Source organism: Anguilla anguilla, chromosome 10, assembly GCF_013347855.1.
Source record: "Anguilla anguilla isolate fAngAng1 chromosome 10, fAngAng1.pri, whole genome shotgun sequence".
NCBI classification, from domain to species: Eukaryota; Metazoa; Chordata; class Actinopteri; order Anguilliformes; family Anguillidae; genus Anguilla; species Anguilla anguilla.
This window is the reverse complement of record NC_049210.1, coordinates 22,328,176-22,350,751: the sequence shown is the minus strand read 5'-3', so window position 1 is coordinate 22,350,751 and position 22,576 is coordinate 22,328,176. Positions and strand designations below refer to the sequence as shown.

Here is a 22,576-nt window from a genome sequence, read left to right as displayed (position 1 = left end):
GAATAGAACAGTATCATTGATACTGTCTCTGTCTCCATCTACTGAACATAGAGGAGATTTCATCATTGCTATGTAAGTATTACTGCTCAAAATATTTTGGTTATATACGTTATTTTTTAAATTGAGTATCTTTAAATAGGTTAGTGGTGTTATATAATGTGAATATTTCACACTGTAATGTAAGCGTTATATGGTAGTGTAATAGGTTTTTTGAAGCATGCTACAGTGATGACGTCAGAGTTGGAACATTGCCAAAACGTGGTGGATGGTTGAACATTGTTTTCATGTTGTTATATCCCCATACAAAAAAACATACGAGAGTACAGAGTATAGAAATACACACGAGTTAATTATTACACATTTAGGTACTGTACCGCATTGTGTGACAATATGTTTGGATTATTTTTTTTAATCTGATAGCAATGTTTCATAAACCTTCATAAGGGGCTCATTTATATGCTTTATAATGGACAAAAATAATTTTATTCAATTTTGGAGAGATGTTGGATATGTTTCTGGACACCTAGCTATTTTAGACCACTGTACTGACAGAAAGCTTGTAATTTCCATTTGAAAATGATGCAACAGTGAGTTTCTTGAGTCAAAACAGTTGATTTGTAGTGAAATACGTGAATATGTTGCGATTTACAGCAATGCATAATTTAGACATTTTGGATAGATTTGGAGATGCTGAGTACACTGCTTAGTTTTTGCTTCATACATCTATAGTAGTTCTACATATCCACTCTTTGATTTTATAAACTTGTGGTCAAGAAGTTTTTGATCTAGCATATGTATAGTTTAACCTCCTGTATATATGCAATCTCTCAGTATTTCATTACAAACTTAAAAAGTGCAAATTTATTTTTTGTCAAAACAATTGCATTTGTTTTTTTTTGTTTTTCTTTCTTCCAAAATTATGAATATAAACTAATCTGTGTTAGTATTGTAAATTGTACAAATGTCTTGCTTCATTTAAGCCATTTTTCAAGTCTCTGTGGTGTTCACATCTGCATCTGTTATAAAGCTTTAAATAGGGTACCCCCTAAATAGGCAAGGATTGGCAAGATTTGGCTTGTGCCTTAAGGGGTTAAGCCCTTGCTGACTGACGGTATTCATGTTGTCTGTGGCCCAGATTAAACCAAAATTTGGTCTTAACATGGGCTTGTAAATGCAATAAGTGCAATATGGGGGAAGTTGGGAAAGTGGACAGTTGCAGCGAGGGAGTCTGAATCAGCCGACAGCTTATTAGTAATGTGAGGTGTAATAAGACAGATATTTGTGTGCAGGGCTATTTTTGTTTGGTTTTGGCGTTTGTCACATTAAATACCTTTAGTGTGTGTTTTGGGTAGTCTTTGTGCATGTATGGACTGACCTTGGGACACCTGGATGAAACGCCACTTGGGGTCTAACCTGGAATGAAAGGAAAAGTAGCAAGTTAGCAACTAGGAGATGCACTCAGAACCTGATGCCTGGGGTGGGGGGAAGCCAGTGTGATGTTGTCTCTGTCTGCATGTCTTTTCATTGTTTTATGCATTTCATAATAAATGGATATCGCATAGGGTTTACATACTGTATCCTGGTACTGCCTGGTGGATATCTGTTGGTTGTTAATAACCAAAGGATACTGGTGGCTAGGTAAGTTGCACATCTCCCCCTCTCTTTGACATTTGGGAAAAATGTTGACTCAATCCAGGGCTCTGGATTTACTTATGCGTGTATGAAGCACACTGTGATTTAAAAAGACTGAGCTGCATGTGCCCTATCCAGCTAGTGTTCAGTATTAAATGTAGTTTCTTTACAACTGTTCCTTTAACTAGTTAACATGTATTCATTTAAACTTCCTGAGTAGAACAGTAAGTAGAACAACCTGCAGCATTGCTATTAATTCATATTGAAATGCTGAAATGCAAAACACTTTTGAATGATTCTACTGAAAAAAGTAACACATCTGAATCATTTTTTCTGGAATCCAAAAATTGCTATATTTCTTAAATGAAGGATCAGAGAAAAGTGTCAAATGTGTAGATGAGAAGTGGAAATCAGGCATCTGACTAACTTTCAGTTCTATATTCATCCAGATGTGTGTGTGTGTGTGTGTGCGCAGGCACACGCACAAATAGACACCAACATATGCAGAAGTATATCCTCCCTGCCGTGACAGAATTTGCCCAGAGCGATTTTTCATTTTAATATTATTTTTTTAACTAACCAAAGGCGCTTGGGCTGCACTTATAGTAGTCAGGGTCAGGGGCACAAGGGATTGCCCGGTCAGCTTTTTTTTCTATCCAGTAATTCCAAGTAGAATCCCAATTATTATGTTTCTGTTCTCTTGTTCCTCCTGCAACATACCATTCTTGAAACGATTAGAATGAAATGAACATTGAAACCAGCTTATCAGCCCTTCTCAAAACCAGTTATATATGTGTGACTGTGGTTCCAAAATTATAAAAAACACGGGTAAAGCGAAGAGTTATTTTTTAGTTGTGCGGTAGTCATTCTCTCATATGCACATAGCTTTTGACTGTGGTATTAATCATGACTGCCTACATGAAGCCCTGCACTCCATCACCACCTGCTCCAGTTTAGAAAAAGAAACATTCTATGGATGATGAAAAACACAGTGGGCAGACAATATCACACTGCGTTAGCACTTGGCATGGGCAAATACAGCACCATGACAAAATAACCACTTTAGAATTGCTGAAATAAAGGAAATGATGAGGGAAATCCCATTTGAAGTGATGCAACTCTCAAATTGCTCACAGCAACACAAGCAAATAACCTGATCAAATCCAGGCATTTACAAGGTGTAGGGTAGCAGCAGTCAGAGAGGTCACTAAAATACAGGCTTTGTAAACTGCATAAGCCCAGCAATTGACTTTAAAATAAATGGATGGTAGTCAACATTATCATGTTGAGATATAAGAATCAGCATCATTTGCATAAACAAATCCACTTATCATTTCTATTTGCAAGCCCTGATAAAATTCTCTGTGGTACTTTCTTTGGTATTAGTAGCAGACAGCAAGCTGGCCAGGTACTTCCATCATCAGCTCTAGAAAAATATGCAGATCTCTGACCTCAGAAATGAATGGGAAAGAGCTTCAAATTGCATGTACCACTAAATATACAAGAGGCTTATTTGAGCAACATACACTGTATGACCAAAAGTATTTGGACATCCCTTGGTCCGGGGCTGTTTCTGTGCTTCAAACTTTGTAGCAACAGTTTGGGGAATGCCCTTTCCTGTTTCAAGTTTTATTATAAGATTCATATAGAAATGGTTTTGTCTGCTGTCTGGGTAGTGTAGAGGTATAAGGTACCTCGGCAGCGGTACGTCCGGCTTGGTCACACGTTCCTATGAACACAATTGGCCATGTTCATGGGTGGGAAGCCAGTGAGGGTATGCGTCCTGATCATTGCATTAGCGACTCCTACTGGTTGGTCGTTCAGCAGGGAGGGGATCTGGGGGAGATAGCGTGAACCTCCGCAGGCGTGACGCTCTCCCAGTGAAACTCCTCGCTGTCAGGTGAAAAGAAGTGGCTGGCAACTCCACATGTATCAGAGAAGGCATGTGGTAGTCTACACCCTCCCCAGACCAACAGAGGATAGCGCATCGACCAGGACCATGATTCACACGGGGAATTGATATAACAACTAAACTGGGGAGAAACTGGGAGGAAAATGGCAAAAAAAAGAAAAAAAAAAGAAATGGTTTTGTTGAGGTCGGTGTGGAATAACTTGACTGGCCTGACCTTAACTTCATCCAACACCGTGCCCGGCCTAATTGACCAATCAGTGCCGACCTCACTGATGCTCTTTTGGCTGAAAGGAAGCAAATCCCTACAGCAATGCTCCAACACCTAGCATAAGCCTTCTCAGAAGAGTGGAGGTTGTTATAGCAGCAAAGGGTGGACCAACTCCATATTGATGCCTGTAATTTTGGATGATATGTATGCGAGGTGTCCACATACTCTTGGCCATGTAGTGTATTTGGAATGCTTATGGTTTAAGCACGAAGCTTCTCCACCCTACCTCCCCAGTGGTGGAACAAACTCCCTGTCCCTCTTTGAACCTCTCCCTCACTACCCATCTTCCGCCGTGGTCTGAAGACGCATCTCTTCAGACTATACCTGGACTAACTGCCACCACTCTATGAACCATTTCCCCCCTTTCATGACATTCATGTTACGTGTACCCCCATTCCAGCACTTTTTGTAATATGTATTCGTCCTAATATTGTAGCTTGTTCTTCTCCCTAGTTTGGCTTGGCATAAGTTAGGTCAGAATAATGCTCACTGAGTGAACTGAACTGTGTTCTTGGCTATAAATAGCTGTACGAAATGAGTATTGTACCTTATTGATCCTGTGTTTTGTAGTTGTCCAATGACCATGATATGCACTTTTGTACGTCGCTTTGCATAAAAGCACCTGCTAAATAAATGTAATGTAATATAATGTAAGCAATGTTTTGTCATATTTAACTAAGAATGTTGTTCCACAAATCTTTTTAAAACACAATTAGTCTTTTGGATGCGTACTGATGACATATTTTGTGATTGACGGGTGGCTAAATGGTACAAAAAGCAAAACTACGTAGCTAGTGTATGCATCAAAATAAGTAAATATATGTCTAGTATTAACATTACTGATATGTATGCAGTTGATTCTTATTCTACAGATGACCGTAGGTGAATCAGATACTGTGGAATCAGATACATAACATAACATAACATAATATAACATAACGTAAGATGAGAACAGGCCATTCAGCCCAACACTGCTCATCTATTCCTACCACTAAACTGTATTTAATGCTTAGTTTACCTAAAAGCTAGATAGTATCCAATACTATATCAAGCCGGGCCTTGAATACCCCCAGTGTTTCTGCCAATACTGTGGTTGTCAAACCACAAGTCACCTGTGGCAAAACATCTGTCTGACCATTTAGATTTTTTGAATCTATTTCCTGCAAAGGTTAGGCTATCACATTGCCCCATTCCTTTGGGAGGTGATAGAGAACTGAATTGCACATGTACAAACTGGAAATGGCTACAGTAGCCACATTGTACATTATGTTATTGATTGTGTTACCTGTATCATGTGTTACATTTATGGCAACTCTGATCTCTACCTTTGTGAATGGAGAGAATCTTTTAAAATCTTTTAAATCTTTTTAGAACACATGACTCCTTCATCTTTAGGAACAGTTGCCTGTTAGAGAAGTTGAGAGACGGTGACTCTGGAGATGGTTAGCTCTTGGGTACGGTATGAAACAACTGGAAATATGAAAAATGTGTTCTGAAGTTTTTTCTAATGAGAATTGTTAAAATTGGTGAGGGTGACAGTGCCTATCTATTGCATCCATGGATTCTGACACCTGACCAAAACCTGACTTCAACAGTGATGGAGCAGTACAACAATGTCGCTTTCCTGCCATGCACAAGTCTTAAATACTTAATATTTGACTGGCAGTCAAATCAACTCGCTGTGGCTGTGCTCATTTACATAGCCAGTCTTAGTAAATAACCCGCTAAATTGAAAACATGTGGTAATGCATACTTTTGCGGAACTGACGGTAATTTGCAGCATGCTCAGTAAATATGGCCCTAGGACTATTAGATGAAAAACCAATAAACATCTCTCACTGAACCCCCACTCCCCCCCCCTTTCTCAAAGCAGTCTAGGAGGAGGCCTGATACCCTTTTTTATTTTGAGCATATGGCCCCCAAAAAGTCTGTGCATTGCCCTGTGTGTGTGTGTGTGCGTTTGCGTGTGCACATTTTGGTTGCAGACAAGGCCTTGAGAACTCTGCTCTTTCATGCTTTGACAAGCTGTAATTTCCTCCTAATGCTACATGGGGCAAGGCCTTCACCTTTTCTAATTGAATTCACTTGGACACGTAAAGTGGGGCTTTTTATTCCTCAGACTGAGTGAAAACACGTTTAATTCTGAGAGGGCACAATCTGTCTTTTGAGAAGGCAGAAAACGTAGAGAATGTCAATGTACTCGGAACTGCTCTATACACTGAGTGAATAAAAAACATTAAAAATGGTGATATGTGATTTTTCACTTGTAATATTTTGGGGCTGAAAGTGGGATCATTGCATAGCATGAAAAATAACGAGCTACCTGAAAATTTATATTAATAATAACATTTATATTATAAAATGACTGTATTGTTTGGAAGGTACGGCTTGGTGGGGCATTATGACCCATACTTATACAACATTGAGCGTTTGGCACTTTGCAGGGTTTTCTACACAAATGACCACAATGACCACAGATAATATAAAAATATTAACTTCTGTACTTCATGTAAATAGACAGAATTCACAAAAATGTCACCCTGCTTTCAAGTTTACATGCAATATTAGACACACTAAATTAACTACAGTAGAATGTCCTTAATCGCATAAAAGACTGCAACAGACTGCCGACTACCGCAGGTGCCACCCAGGCAGGTGCCACTCAATTTCTCAGCTTTATTTGCATCCACTGACTTTTAGTGTAGTCTATTTATAGATGATTATGTCATGTAATTGGACTTAATTCCATGAAAATATCTGAAATATGTGCTGATGGTTTATGCAAATGTGATCTCTTTACAATGGACTGAATGGGAAATGGTTTGCAAATACCTGAATTATGTTATAATCTATTATGCAGTGAAGTGAATTCTACTGTGTTATCATTAACCTACACTGTTTTTGCAGATTGAACTGAGAAATTCAATTCTGAAAAGCCTTCAAAGTACCCCTCCACATGTATTTTAGAACCTTTAAAAATACTGAATAATAATATTGAATAATATTTTGTTTGATGTGGCCTTTCTACCAATAATGTTATTAAAATGCAAGAAACTACTGAAAATGGCTTAGTAGCATATCTACTCCTTTACCCTCATTGAGAATGAATGAATATGCAAATTGAAAACACCCCCGTGCCCTCAAGGCCCCACCCCCTCCCTGTCCCTCACATAAGCCGCTTCATTCCATAATGGCAACAAGAGGCAACATTGGGGAAGTACAGCCCCAGTCACACTGAAGAAGCATGAAGTGTCTGAAGAAGACATTGCTGTTCACCAAAATCAGAACCTCATGGATGTATCTAAATTGTAAGTTTAGTTCTCAATCCGTGTTCACCTCATCAATCTTAAGCTGGCAGCTCCATTTAACAGTACTCTCCAAACATCAGTTTCGTCTACAGAAAAATTCTGCAGAATTCTGGAAAAAGGTCTTGTGGACAGAGGAGACCAAAATTCACTTGTATCAGAGTGATGGCAAGAGCAAAGTGTGGAGGCCACTGGAGGTGTTGAAAATTCAAAGCACCCCCCTCCCCCCCCACACACACCACATCATCTATGAAATTAAAGAGCCCCGATGAAGCTGGAGAAGCTTTATGCAAGCATCGGACAAGACTAAAAGGGATAGCATGCCATTAGTTTTTAAAAAGGACATAGCAATTATACCATAAAACAAGTTGATTTTTATACAGGTTGATTATACTCCCATGCTAAATTGAATTGTATCAACATTGTTCTCTTTTATGGCACTGATATTCATTAGAGGCATTTTTGATGCGAATCTAACAGCTGGGCTAGGTGTTGATTACTGTATCTTGCACTCAAACCGAACAGATGGTTGTATAATTAATTGTCACTGTAAGTTTTCAAAACCTGTCTGTCACAGACCTTATCAATGACCCCTTGATGCACATTTTTATTGCTTTCCAAGTTCCATTTTCTCAGTAGATATGGTCCGGTCTCTGCCCTCTTGGTTATCCCCCATATGGTTATCCTTATGTAGTGTACACTGAAAAACTGTGGATAAGTTGACTAGCTATCACCATTTTGTCCATTAGGACAATGCAAGTCATGTTTAATAAATACAAGTAATGCAAAATGTAATCAAAAATCCTAAATTTAATAAATAAATGCAAAATAAATTATTCACACGCACCAGGTGATGTGTAAATGCACACCGAGTCATTTTCCAGTCATTTTATAGTTGAAACATATTTGTGAACCAATTATTATTATTTGTGAACCAGCTACATATATTTGTGAACAAGCCTCATTTATTTGTGGATCAGCTGCATTTTTATTTATTTATTTTTTCTTTTGTAGATCGGCTACATTTATTTGCGGAACAGTTACATTCATTTGTGAGTCAATCATTTCATTTGCAAGTTATGAAAAATATTTATAAATTGCATGTTACTTGGAATATTCATGCTATTTATTTATTTTTGAGACAATACCCCATAGAAATATGCCATTGCATTGTGCGGAATAAAGATGCTTATCTTGCTATTATAAGAGCCCACATCTTTTTAAAGATACAGTAATTAAGCAGGAAAAGAAAAATAAAATCTCTCCCAGCTGTTACAATACATTGTATTGAGCACCTACATCTCACTACGAGCAGCGAGAGATTCAAGTTAGAGCCAGACAGGCAGAAATAAAAACTAAACAGCAAAGTGAAGTTTAAATCTGAGAAAGTAACTTGAATGACTCAAAAACTAAAGTTTGGTTCACTTTGATGTACTGACTCAAATAAATCGAACTTCTCATTTAACGTGGCCTCCTGATGAAAATGGAAAACCAATGATACAGTGAGGGTAGCTATAATATTTATGTTATTTGGGATTGATGCTTTATCCTATTTGACAGATGCAATATTTGGGAGTTGAGACTAGGAAACATTGGTCGGGCAGCCCACGTATCTCAGCGGGGCCCAGCCCGAAAAGACTATGTGGGAAAACCGTGTGGGCCCATCACCCACAAGGTTCAGGCTAGGGTTGGGTGCAATGCCCGTTGGGCAGGGGGAGGAACAGGGTAGATCCGGGCATAATGTGCCCAGACAACAGAAACTGATTCTTGGCATGTGGATGTTACAAGCTTTTCCAGTATCCTGGAGGAGGTTGGGGACATGGAGTCTGAATGGAACCTGTTCAAAACCTGCTGTGGAAGCGGCTGCTAGAGGTTGTGGTCAAAAGCTGGACGGTGCATGTCCTGGTGGCAACCCAAGGACCCATTGGTGGACAGCGGAGGGGGAGGCTGTCAAAGCTGAAGAAAGAGGCATTCCGGGCCTGGTTGGCACTGGGAAACTTTGATTCAGCAGACAAGTACCGGCAAGGGAAAAAGGCCAAAGCTGCGGCAGTGGCAGAAGCAAAAGCCGGGGCATAGGAGGAGTTTGGAGAGGCTTTAGAGAGGACTTTCGATCGGCCCCAAACTGGTTCTGGAAAACTATTCGCCACCTCAGGAAGGGAAAGTGGGACACCATTCAGGCTGTTCTTAGCAGGAATGGTGAAACTCTGACCTCAACTGGGGATGTTGTCAAAAGGTGGAATGAACACTTTGAGGTACTCTTGTCCGACAGATTCGCCCAACTTTTGGAGGCTGAGCTGGAGCAATAAGGGAGATCAGAGTCCATGTCTGTGGCTGAAGTCACAGGTAGTTGGAGGACCTCCTCAGTGGCAGAGCACCAGGGGTGGATGAGATTCATCCAGAAATGTTGAAAGCTCTGGATGTTGTTGGTGTGTCTTGGTTGACACGAATCCTCAATGTCGCGTGGAAGTCAGGAACAAATGGTCCCCACAGTGGTCCCCATTTTTAAGAAGGGTGACCGAAGAGTGTGTTCCAATTATTGGGGAATGACACTCCTCAGCCTCCCTGGGAAACTCTATGCCAAGATGCTGGAAAGAAGGCTTCAACCAATAGTCAAACCCCAGATTCAGGAGGAACAATGCAGGTTTCATCCAGGCAGCTTTTTACCCTCTCACAGATAGTTGAGGGGGCATAGGAGTTTGCCTATCCAGCCTACATGTGTTTTGTGGATTTAGAGACGGTACATGACTCTGTGTTCTAGGGTATCTTCTGGGAGGTGCTGTGGGAGTGCTGTTGCATGCCATTTGGTCCCTGTATACCCGGAGCGAAAGCTGTGTTTGCATTCTCGACATTAAGCTCATTCAAAGTGGAAAAAGATGGTTTGCCCCCTTCAAGTAAGCGAGGAGAAACTGCCCCAGTTGGGGTCTTATTCACGAGCGGGGGAAAAAGGGATTCGAAAATGAACTACCGTCTAGGTGCAGCAGCTGCAGTAATGCCGGCGTTGTACCAAATGGTGGTGGTGAAGAAAGAGCTGAGCTGAAAGGCAAAGCTCTCGATTTACCGATCAATCTTCATCCCTACACTCACCTTTGGTCATAAACTATGAGTAGTGACCGAAAGAGCAAGATACAAGCAGCTGAAATGGGGTTTCTCCATAAGGTGGCAGGGCTTACTCTGCTTTATAGGGTGAGGAGCTCAGCTGTCTGCAAGGACCTCAAAGTAGAGTCGCTGCTCCTCCGCATTGAAAGAAGTCAGTTGAGGTGGTTCGGGCATCTGATAAGGATGCCTCCTGGGTGCCGCCCTCTGTAAGTATTCAGGGCACAGGGAGGAGACCCAGGGGCAAACCTAGGACATGCAGGAGGGATTAAATCCAAAGGCTAGCCTGGGATCGCTTTGGGATGCACCGGGATGAGTTAGTGGAAGTCGCTGGGGAGAGAAACGTTTGGGCTTCTCTACTTGCCCCTTTGCCACCGTGACCCTGATCTGGACAAAGAGGTTAGAGAATGGATGGATGGATGGATGGACTTAGACTTTAAAAATTAACTTCTCTGGCCTTATGTAGCCATACAATAGACGCCTGAGTGTTATTTTCTGTTTTTTCCATATATTATTGTTCTGCCTCCACTCACATGTGGTTAGTGCAAATTATCTGCTTTTATTATGACTTCACAGGTGTTTCTGATTAGTCTGGTGTGTTAAGTTGCTTCCTCTGACTCAGTATCTAGTCTTGATTCTAGGCTTGCATGGGATTGCCTTTAGAGCCTGTTATTGGAGTTTCAACATGAGGACCAATTGTGCCAATGAAAGTCATAGAAGCTGTTGTGAGGCTGCGAAAAACTGTTTGGAATGTAATTAAGAAAGAGAGACTGGTGTGCTCAGAAACCGGGATGGCAGGAATGCCATCCCGCCAAGTTACGCCTTGGCGGGGCGGCATGCCCAATACCTATACAGCACCGAGAGTTTGGCACTTTTCAGGGTTCCCCACAGAAATAACCGCAACAGCCACAGATACTCAGCCCTTAAAGACATTACATTCTGTACATTCTGATCCCATTTCTACAGACAGAATTCATAAACTACTTCACATGTCCACACAATAAAGCCCCAAACTAAGGGGATTTACTGACACCAGCCAATCCTTCACCTACACGAGCCAATCTCGCATACACATGCTAAACAGCCATATCTATCAAGTGACTTGAAACAATTGAGGAAACATTGGGTAGCATTGCTTTGGAATACAGCTTATTTAATTTCGGTGAGGCAAGATAGCCTATATTGTTTCTAGTACAGTAACTTGGCGTCATTTTGACATCAATACTTTTAATGGCAGGCCTAGATTTTGCCAGTTTGAATGAATGAGTTATAGACAGTGTATGTCTTGTATGTGTGAGTAACTTGGCATTTTTGTATGTTCAAAACTTGTTTTTTATGAGATAGAACATATACACTACCTTTACCATCTGACAATGTGGTCATTCAGAATTCAATTTCATTTTACAAAATGTACAAGTTCTTGGACATGTGCAACTTAAAATAAATACTGATTGTAAAATAAATACTGTACATACACACATACACATATAATTCATATTTACAAACAAATATTTATACCAAGAAGCATACAATCATTCACGCTACAGAAAAGTCAAGCGGATAACTACAGATAAAAATTTGACATATTGGGGCCTATTAAATCAATCTTGACACTTACAAACCTATCCACACATATGTTTGCCCCATTAATGTACTGTATGCTTGTACACATAGGGCCAATTTACTGGAAACAATTTAGCCAATATTGTTCCTTGTAACTTGGTCTGATTTTTATATCAATATATTTACTGGCAGGCCTAGATATCGCCAGTTTGTATGACTGACTGGTATACAGTGCTTTGCATGTGTGAGTAACTTGGAATTTCTGTATGTTGAAAATATGTTTTTCATCAGATTAATATTTGCATAATTAATGTAACAAAAGCCGCATTACCCATAGGCAGAGAGCACACACTCTCTTTTCAAGATATTTCCCAAAATATCTGTCTGCATATCAAGCTATTGACAACAAAACGATCCCTTGCTTAGTGCAAGTTGCTTTTGCCATCGATTGTTCATTGGATGTGTGGCTCCATACAACATGAAATGTGAGCATAAATAATTAAATGCATCATGAAATAAATAAATGCATCATGAAATGTGAGCATAAATAATTAAATGTGGCACGAAATGTACGTATGTATTTATTTAATTATTTATTTCATTGACGCTACGTGCAACATGAAATAAGGCTTGAAATTAAAACTGTCACTTTCACCCGTCAAAGTTGGGAGGCGGGCTCTAGCGAGTACACAAAACACAGGACGCTTAGTGATAGGTTGAGTATTTCTGAGAGACCTGCCTCTAGCGGCTACAGTCTACAGCAATCCAGCATTGAGTGATAGGATTCCCAAGGCAAGCAAAGCGCAGTAGCACACTATGTTGTGCCAGCGGGCGGTTAGGACAAGCAGAGAAAGTAGCCCACAATTACTCTGCGACGCGGCTGATCTGATTCAAGAGACACTGAATTCCTCGCAGGTCTCTGCAGAATCAACTCCAGAATCATCTTTTGTAAATGTACCATCTATTCACTCCACTACTCGTGAGGTGTGTTCAAATTCAGCGAACAAGGTGAAGGTTTGCAAACTATTTCAAACTTTTTCCCATTAGCTTTGTGTTCGCCACGAAAGTTCGCCACTGTTCGCTAAATTTGAACACACCTCTGTTAAAGGTAATTTCAGTGGTCCCGAGCTAGCTTTTCAGTGTGCCGAGCTAGCTTTTTCAGGCAGCATCCTTATGCTAGCTCAGCCTGATGTTCCCGCGCCCTGTGTTCCTTCCATCCTTGCTACATGTCAGAAATTCAAATGTGTTGCTTCTTTTATTCAACAGCACAGGTAGCATGGTTATTAGCACCATATGGAGGCTCCAACAACACACCTCCAGCGCAGCCATGTTGAATTAGGCATGAACAATCGAATCGAGACGATGCACCAATCAAAAAACAGTACTTTTCCCGCCAAATAGAAGATTTTTTGCCTCATATTTAAAGCAACATTAAAGCAAGCCAGGCCAAACTCATTGACCCTGGACTGGAAATTAGTATTGCTCATGCTAATATATAATTTAACCTTAGCTTTCAAATAATATTGGATGTTCTGAAGAATTGTCACCAGGCTGCAATATATAAACATACAAAAACAGTTGCACTATTATTTTTTGCCATTGATACTCCTAATATTGTCTGTGAGGCACATCGAATGAGTTGAAATGTGAATTGCTGTGTCATGTCAGGTGAAACAAGTGCTACTTGATTAACATGGAGTGTCTGAAGCAGTGGGGTTTGTGTCATAACTAGAAATAATTGCTCTGCCTGTCAGTACTGCTGTTGTAAGGTTGCTCGTGAAGTTTCTCGGATGAGGAGAGTGAGTGTCATTATACTTGAATTATCCTAAAAAAAATCTGTACTAACCTATCAAGTTCACATTGTGGTTACCAGTATTAGCCATGGCTGCTGCTTTTGCTGTGGTAAGGGAGTTATGACTGTGTTATTACTTTGAATTAAGGGTCACTGCATGTATTAAATGTAAAAGACACATGAAGCTGTCATGTCGATTCCATTAACAGTAATGCGAACCATGGCATGTACATGTAATAAAGAACAATACAATAATTACATTGCTTAGCATTCATATAAATTACTAAGGGATTCCGTATCTAGCCTACAAGAGTTTGAAAAGACAGTATTGAAATGAGTTTCCAGCTTTGTGTTTTCCCCTTGGAACATGACACTTATCTATATGCCAAGGACTGCACATGTTACTCTATGTTTACTGCTGCCATGTATTATGGCAGTGTTATATCATTTGTCAGAAGCGGTAAGATGCTGCCGTAGCTGTTAATGATAGATGGCATGAGTAGGATTTATGGCGTGTTGTTGAAATAGGCATAGTATTTCTGATTTATATTCAAAGGATTTTTTTCAGGCAGCTGTGTTTGTGATAATTAAGGAGAACGTGTTCTCCTTCTATTACATGTGAGTAGGTGTTCATAAAAAAAGATTAAATGAAATATAAATAGTAACAGCCCTCAGTTCAGTGCACAGGAAAGAAAGAGAACTTTAGGATAGAGTACAGTAAATGTGCTAAGGGTATTGACTTGATAATGAGTTTGTGGGGAGTAGAAGGTTTAATAACAGTTCCTTAGAGAGCTCCTTGACTTAAAGAGTATCAGTAAAGACACACCGTCTCTGACAAGCCAATAATTTTCAGTTGTAATGTTGTTTGCTTGCAAGGAGTGCACCTGAATCATTTCATTAATACATTCAATACTTGCTACCTTGATATACATACAGCCTATCACTGGCATACTTATTTCTCCTGTGAGCCAAGTTATAAAGCCATATTTGTGGGTCTTTGTGGCAAGGCTATGTAGCGGATATGGGTCAGAAAATAAATTGCTCAATATTCATTTGATGAGGTCATAGTCAATAGAGATATTGAGATTTCCAACGGGTTCATCAAAACAATTGACATTGACACACCCAATACTTTGGCTATGTCTCTGATCGATTTATCCTAATTGTTCAGCTTCATTGATGGCCTACTTCAATGGTAGGGGTGGGCGATATATTGAATATACTCGATGTATTGCGGCTTGTTCTACGTGGGATGTAGTAAATGACTATATTGCAAACATTGAGTACAAATTGTCACGTAATTTTTTAAAGCCGCCGGCATGAGACTCGCTTTGGCGTTTCACTTCTCTCGCTCTCTCCTATGGCTCTCTCCCTCTCACAGACACAAAAAGAAAAAACTCACATACATACATCACACACACTCGCCCGCACATCCAGACCACTCTCCTGGGTGAGTGTGTGTGACGTATATAGGTGAGGCATGTGTTTTTGTATCTGGAGGGAACAGGGAAAGAGCCTGGAGGGAGCGAAAGAAGTGAAGCGCCAAAGCGAGTTTATACGTGTTGAGTTCGGAAACAGTAACAGAAGATGGAGGCGGACTAATTGGTTCCGAAAAGAAACAGCACTGGATCCATCGTCTGGCAGTGGTTTGGGTATCGCAAGGAAGATGTTGAACAAACATCGGTTATCTTCAAAATATGCAGCAAAACCATTTCCACAAAAGGTAGCAGTACCACAAATTTGTTTCACCATTTGAGCATTTAAGAAGTGCTTTCGAGGAGATTTAAAAATATCAAGATATATATTGTCTATCGTGATATAGCCTAAAAATATTGCAGTATTATTTATAGGCCATATCGCTCAGCTCTATTCAATGGTATTTAGTCCCCATGTTGATAGACAACAGAAGCAGACTCTGAATCCAAACTTTACAGCTAGAATCAATTCTAGACCGCTTTTAAACATTATTTATGACACAGAATGCAAATAATACAGTGCACTTTCAGAATCAATCTTTTTGCCATAGGTAATAATTTAAAATAAATAAAGCAACACAGAAAAGGGGAAAAACAAAAAAAGTGGAAAAAAATACAGAGACAACAGTATGTCTGTCACGCCTCTATTAATGTTAGTCCCTTAAGACTATAACATGCCATGTCATGGTTAATCTGGGGAGAGTGAGGATAGCCTCTGAAAGAACGAGATAAGTGTTTGCCAGTTTTTATAACAACAGAACCCCCAAATAGAGAATTATCTGTTTTCTAGCTTAAACTTAAGAAAAGACATTACAAGATATACTTGATGGGAGGCTTATTTGTCCATGGGATAATAATTCTATGATATGCTATTAAAGGCAGACTATGCTGGATTTTTTACTTGAAAATATTATAAAATAACCATGCCAAGGCAATCTATGTATTTAGGCCTACTTAGTTTCACCAAAGTCTTGCACCTTTTACCTGTATTTGTTATTCTAAAATGTGTTAGGGACTTTTCTAGGCGTGGCACTCTTTTCTGTGTGTGTGTGTGGGGGGGGGCATGGCTACAGAGCTTGTGGTTTGGGATCAGATTCCAGAAGTGTTTGTCGCTTGTTTGCTGCTGCAATGACAGGTGCTAAGCAGCCTAGATACAGCAAAGCAAAAAGACAAGCTGACAGGACTCGTTCAATAACTAGAGTCAACCTTGGTGGCGTCAGCTGAAGTTTGCCAAGGGGATAAAAAGTGACGCGGAATTGGCCTGTTTTCTGTTGGACCAGTAAGTAACTTGTTTGGGGAGCTTTTGTATTGAATTCTGTTCTCTCATCAAGATGCCTACCTTCCTGTGGGAACTGCTGTTACTGTTTATAGTTGCTTAGCTAGCTTGATAATTCACCAGCATTTATTTCAATCGGAAACTGAATCGCATGCAATCTAGCTATGTGTAGCCAACATCACAAAAAAAGCTAACAAAGTTGCAAACAAAGACATCCCTTCCTCATCCGGATTCACTGTTAAAACAGCATCACACGCCAGTGTGACACCCCTGGGAGGGAGATGCGGCAGTTCCAGGAAACGTGAAATCCAATAAACAGACACCTTCACCCTTCCCCCTCAGGGGTTCTGGGCAAAAACAATGAACTAAAACAGCAAACTAAAATAACCAAGACCAAAGAAAGCAAAACAGAACGGCAACTATTTCAGTTTGCCGCTCGTAGCTGGCCAGGTCTCCAGCGGACCGGCCCCTCCTACTTTTCAGCAGTGGATTACTTTTGTCTTGCTCGAACAAAAACTCCTAAATAAAACTAAACAAAAAATCATAAACATGCTCTCAGTGTGAGCTCCCGGTCTCGGCCCGAACTGTGGAGGGCAACACACCTTTAAGGACCTGGGCTAATTAGCTAATGCAACCCAAGTGCATGTGCTCTCACCACCACCCAGCGCAGCCGAGACCAATCTGGTTCATTGCCGGACAAAATGCCACACACAACATAACTGCCTAGGCAGCAGTACTGCAGTTCACGAGCATTTATTTCAGTTGGGAGAATAGAATCTGATACAGCATGCATGCTATCTAGCCGCAGTACGTGTATTGAACTTCACTAACAACGCTAATAAAGTTGAGGTTCAATGATTATAAAACTCGGAATAACTTGAAATATTGTAATATTTCAATAATTTATTTCTAGCTCTATACCACAGGACTATAACAATGTAATTTAGTATTATATTTTACCTGGCCGAGGCTTCATTCAAAGTGACGCAGAATAACTGCATACCGAAGGAAGTTGGAACAACTACAGAACACAGGTCAGATAAGGTAGCTACAATTTACATAAAGTAACAGTTATCCAAAGCCATGAACCAGACCTGGGTCAAATACATATTTGTTTTAGATTCAAATACTTTTCTACGCTTTACTGATCTTGTCTGGTGTATTGGAACCATATTACATACTCTCAAAAAGTGCAAACCCCACCTTCTGGTCATATTGGCAGGCTCAATTACACCAGGCAAGATCAATAGAGCACGGGAAAGTATTTGAATCCAAAACAAATACATATTTGACCCAGGTCTGCCATGAACATATACATATTCTGTTGTATTCAAGAAAATAAAGAGCCTAATATATGAATAGGATATAGGTAACTTCATGAGTTTATTGGCTAGCAATAATGTACTTATGGCCAGCTAATGTTACTTCCACACACAATTCCGTGTTTACATCCCAGTGTTAACTAAATGTCCAGAATAGCTAAATACTGAATGAGGAAACACAAAATAGCTGCACTACGGAGTACCATACAATGTTCTCACACATTAAGGGTGTACTCAATGTAAAGGACCATTATAACACTGCTTAATTACTGTTACCATCCACATGCTAAAAATGCTATTTTCAATATCTCTGGCCACCTCACCTGTTCGCTTGTAGCATGTAAGGGTGTGTTCTCAACAGAGGTGCGGATGGGGTTGAGGACGGAGGAGGAGACAAACACAGTCTAGAAGGGCTGCAAAAAACCTGCATAGTATATCTTTAAAGAGGCAAAAGAAATAACAATTGCATGTGTATGAGCTATTTGTTCAAATTCTGGTAGAATACTAAAATGGTTTTAAAGGTAGTTCCAGTATCTCAGACAATAGTTCCAATAATCCCAGTACTCTACTTATTTTGGGCATGACCAAAACATGTAGGTAAGATGGCATTGGGCCTGACAGCATCTATCACATGATTCAGAAGCACCGGGATATAACTTAGCAAGTTTTGATTTACTGTAGTGAACACCACAAATTATTTGAAGCTGCACTCCATCAGACCTCTGAGATGGTGTAATCTAATCCCTTTTCCCACTTTGACTTTCAAGCAATGACAAGGCTCTGTTGTAATAAGATCATATAAAATAATATACTTTTTTTCTGCATATTAGCCCGAGGGAGCCAATGGTCCATGCCTGAGGCTGGTAGAGCCTGAGGAAAGCGGAAGTATTGGATTTTACAAATTCGCAAATTAAAAAATATCTATGTTAAAAAAAAAAATTCTGACTTCTGAAGACTATTTAATGCACAAGTGATCAAAGAAAAATATAGTTGTTTTTTTTTCCTCTAGTAAGCTGCCCAATAATAACATTGAAATTTAGGTAGATCTAGTCCACCACTTAAAAACTCTAGACTTTTTGTTAGCTTTCTTGTGCATGAATTAAAGATGTAAAGGAACACGGCTCGCCAAAAATCATCTGAGCAGCCAACTGTCCAATTACACTGGTTCCCCTGAAATGGGGGGTCTATATATAAAAACGGCTGTAATTCCTACACAGATCACCAGATACATGTGTAAATACCCTTAAATTAAAGCCGACTGTCTGCAATAATTTAAGATCATATTCACTGTTTTATTTCAAATCCAATATGTTAGAGTACAGAGCCAAAACAACTAAAATTGTGTCACTGTATAATCACTCGTGCACTGCAACGCCACGCAACCTAATGAATTATTCTAATGAACATAAATAAATTAATAGTATGGTCAAATCCTCCTGATGTTGCACAGGAGGAATGTGCATGGCAGGCAACATCATGGTCCTGTAGAATCCTCCTGTACAACATTAGGATTCCACCCGACCTGACCACATACTCCACCCAGCCACTCCTCCAGGCCATGGTAATCTACGGTCTAGATTACTCTATAACTCCCATCTTGCAAGCCTACCAGCCTGCGCTATACAGCCATTAGAACTCATTCAGAATTCTGCTGGCCAGCTTCAATACAAAGTTCACTCCCCTGCTGAGGTCACTCCACTGACTTACAGGACATAACTCAACTCTACATGCCAGCTCGATGACTCCATTCTGCTGCAGCAGGGCAACCTGCATTTGTCTGAGGGTGGATTTGAACCCGGGCCTGTCACTCGTCCAGAAGTATTGTAGGTAGACACGCTTCCCCGTAAGCTACGAGTGAAGAAGACAAAGGAACTGCAAAGTTTTGCTCTTTAAAATGACTGCACCTAAATGTTCAATGGGAAGACATATTCTTTGTGGGCCTGGAGCATGTGTGATGATGTAATCAGGCAGAAATCTGATAAATTTGGGGCTTTATTGTGTAGACGTGTGAAGTTGTTGTTTATTATGTTTGTTAAAATGGGGCAAGAAGGTACAGAAATTAATGGTTTTAAGGGCTGAGATTATGTGGTGTTTGTGGTTATTTCTGTAAGGAACCCTGAAAACTGCCAAACTCTCAGTGCCGTATAGGTATGGGGCATGCCGCCCCGCGAAGGCGTAACTTACCAGTCCCAACTGTATGCAGATCTTATCCATTAAAATGACTCATATATTACACTGCTTCTGTTTGAAATGATATATTTTTCAGTTGCAAATGACGCACCTAGAATATTACAATGTTATAAATCTGTAATGATTTGCATGAATGTGTCAGATTCATTACAACTTTACATCTTCATAGAGTGTTTGCACTGGTTATCCTTCATTACTGCAGATGGTGATTGGTGGAGAGCTCAGACAACGTAACTTTTCATCTTAATTCGTTTGGATTTCTCCCACTGCATATCAAACAACAGCTTCTTAAAAAAAAAAAAAAAAATTTAAACCTGAGAGTAAATGCAATGATTTTTCACTCAAAATTGCAAAAATTGCCTTTTTTCCTGCAGGAGAAATTTGTAAATATAGATTGAGTCTGAGGATGATCTTTTTGAGAATGACTGCTTTTTATGAAGTTTATGTTTGAAAAGGAGCGTTCAGGCGCATTTTATTGAATCCTGCCTGGAGTCTCTTTAAGAGTACGGTTGAGGCCAAAAGTTTACATACACCTAAGGTAACTCTGCACATTTCATGCTTCCATACATTTATTTTGGCATGTCAATTAGGGCATCTACTTTGAGGTAATTTTAAAACAATAGATTAGAGGCAGATTTATTTTTAATAATTCACTATATCAAAATTCCAGGGGGTCAAACGTTTACATACACTAAGTTGACTGTCTCTAAATAGTCCGGAAGATTCCAGAAATTAATGTCATGAATTTAAGAAGGTTCTGATTGGCTAATTGTCATAATTAGGAGTTCATTGGCACCTGTGGCTGTATTTAAGGGCCTAACATTTAGAGCCACTGCCTTTTTGCCCTTGATACCATGGGAAAATCCAAGCAACTCAGCCAAGACCTCAGAAAATAAACTGGACCTCCGCAAGTCCGGTTCCTCCTTAGGAGCAAATTCCAAACAACTCAAGGTACCACGAGCATCTGTACAAACAATTGTATGCAAATATAAAAATCTTGGGACCAGACAGACACTGCATCGTTCAGGAAGGAGGCACAAATTAACTCCCTGGGCTGAAGGAACTTTGGGCCAAAAGATTCAACTGAACCCCAAGACAACAACAGAGGAACTGGTGAAGGAGATGGAGGCATCGGGTACCTACATCTACATGTATCTACATCCACCATTAAGAGAAGCCTGAAAGGCTGTCACGCAAGGAAGAAGCCCCTACTCCAAGACCGACATAAAAAAATGCCAGAATGAAGTTTGTGTGTGATCACTGGGTTGAAGACCTAGCCTTTTGGATGAGTGTTGTCTGGTCAGATGAAACAAAAATTTAACTGTTTGACTATAATGATCAGAGCTATTTATGGAGGAAAAAGGGTAAGGCTTTTAATCCGAAGAACACCATCCAAACTGTGAAGCATAAGGGTGGCAGCATCATGTTGTGGGGGTATTTTGCTGGAAAGGGGACTGGTGCACTTCAGAAAATAGATGACATCATGAGGAAGGAGGATTATCTAGAAATACTGAAGCAACACCTCAAGACATCAGCTAGAAAAAACTTGGTCGCAACTGGGTCTTCCAGCAGAACAATGATCCTAAGCATACCTCCGAAGTTGTAACAAAATGGCTTAAAGACAACAAAGTGAAAGTATTGGAGTGGCCATCGCAAAGCCCTGACCTAAATCCCATCCCATTTGTGGACTGAACTGAAAAGCTGTGTTCGAGCAAGGAGGCCCACAAACCTGACTGAGTTACACCAGTTCTGTCAGGAGAAATGGGTAAAAATTCCAGCAAAGTATTGTGAGAAACTTGTGGAAGGCTACCCCAAGCGTTTGATTCAAGTTAAGCAATTAAAAGGGAATGCCACCAAATACTAACAAAGTGTATGTAAACTTTTGCCCCACTGAAAATCTGATATAGTACATAAAAGCTGAAATAAATATGTCTCTTGGCAATTATTTTGAAATTACCTCCTATGGAAATAAAGTAGATACATTTCCTGTGTTAAGTCAATTATGGTATGATAACATGAAATGTGTGGAGTTGTGAAAAATTCAGTTTGAATGTCTTTAGCCGAGGTGTATGTAAACTTTTGGCCTCAACTGTATATGCAATTCAGCCAGATCCCGGTGAAGACGTCGAGCACGCGGATGAGCTTCCTGAGGCGATTTCTGACAGTTTGTGCAGAAATTCTACGGTTGTGTAAACCGACTGTTTCATCAGCTGTCCGTGTGGCTGGCCTCAGACGATCCCGCAGAGGTCAGATGTGGCGGCCCTGGGCTGGCGTGGTTACACGTGGTCTGTGGTTGTGAGGCCTGACGCTGGAGGTGGCTTATGGTGGAGAAATGAACCAATTACTCTGGCAACAGCTCTACAGGACATTCCTGCAGTCAGCATGCCAATTTCATGATCTCTCAAGTCTTGAGGCATCTGTGACATTGTGTTGAACAACAAAAAACTCAACATTTTAGGGTGGCCTTTTATTGACCCCATCATAAGGAACATCTGTGTAGTGACCATGGCTTTTAATCAGCATCTTGATACGCCACACCTGTGCAGGAGATGGATCATCTTGACAAAGGAGAAATGCTAGCTAACAGTGATATAAACAAATTTGTGGGCAAAATTTGAGAGAAATAAGATCACATAGAACTAATCTTTGAGGTATTATTTAAAACCATTAAAAATGGATGCAAAAATAAGTGTTGCATTTATATTTTTGTTCAGTGTACTGTATATATTTTTGTTCCCCTCACTGTAG

General features: G+C 40.1%; 1 protein-coding gene across 1 annotated transcript in view; it reads right to left on the bottom strand.

Annotated features, from left to right (window-relative positions):
- The window catches only part of LOC118206532, a 73,307-nt gene that overhangs the window by 34,775 nt on the left and 15,956 nt on the right, over nt 1-22,576 (bottom strand). The window contains exon 2 of the mRNA XM_035379333.1: nt 1,376-1,413. Within this exon, the coding sequence (XP_035235224.1) occupies nt 1,376-1,413 (38 nt within the window). The remainder of the gene's footprint in view (nt 1-1,375; nt 1,414-22,576) is intronic.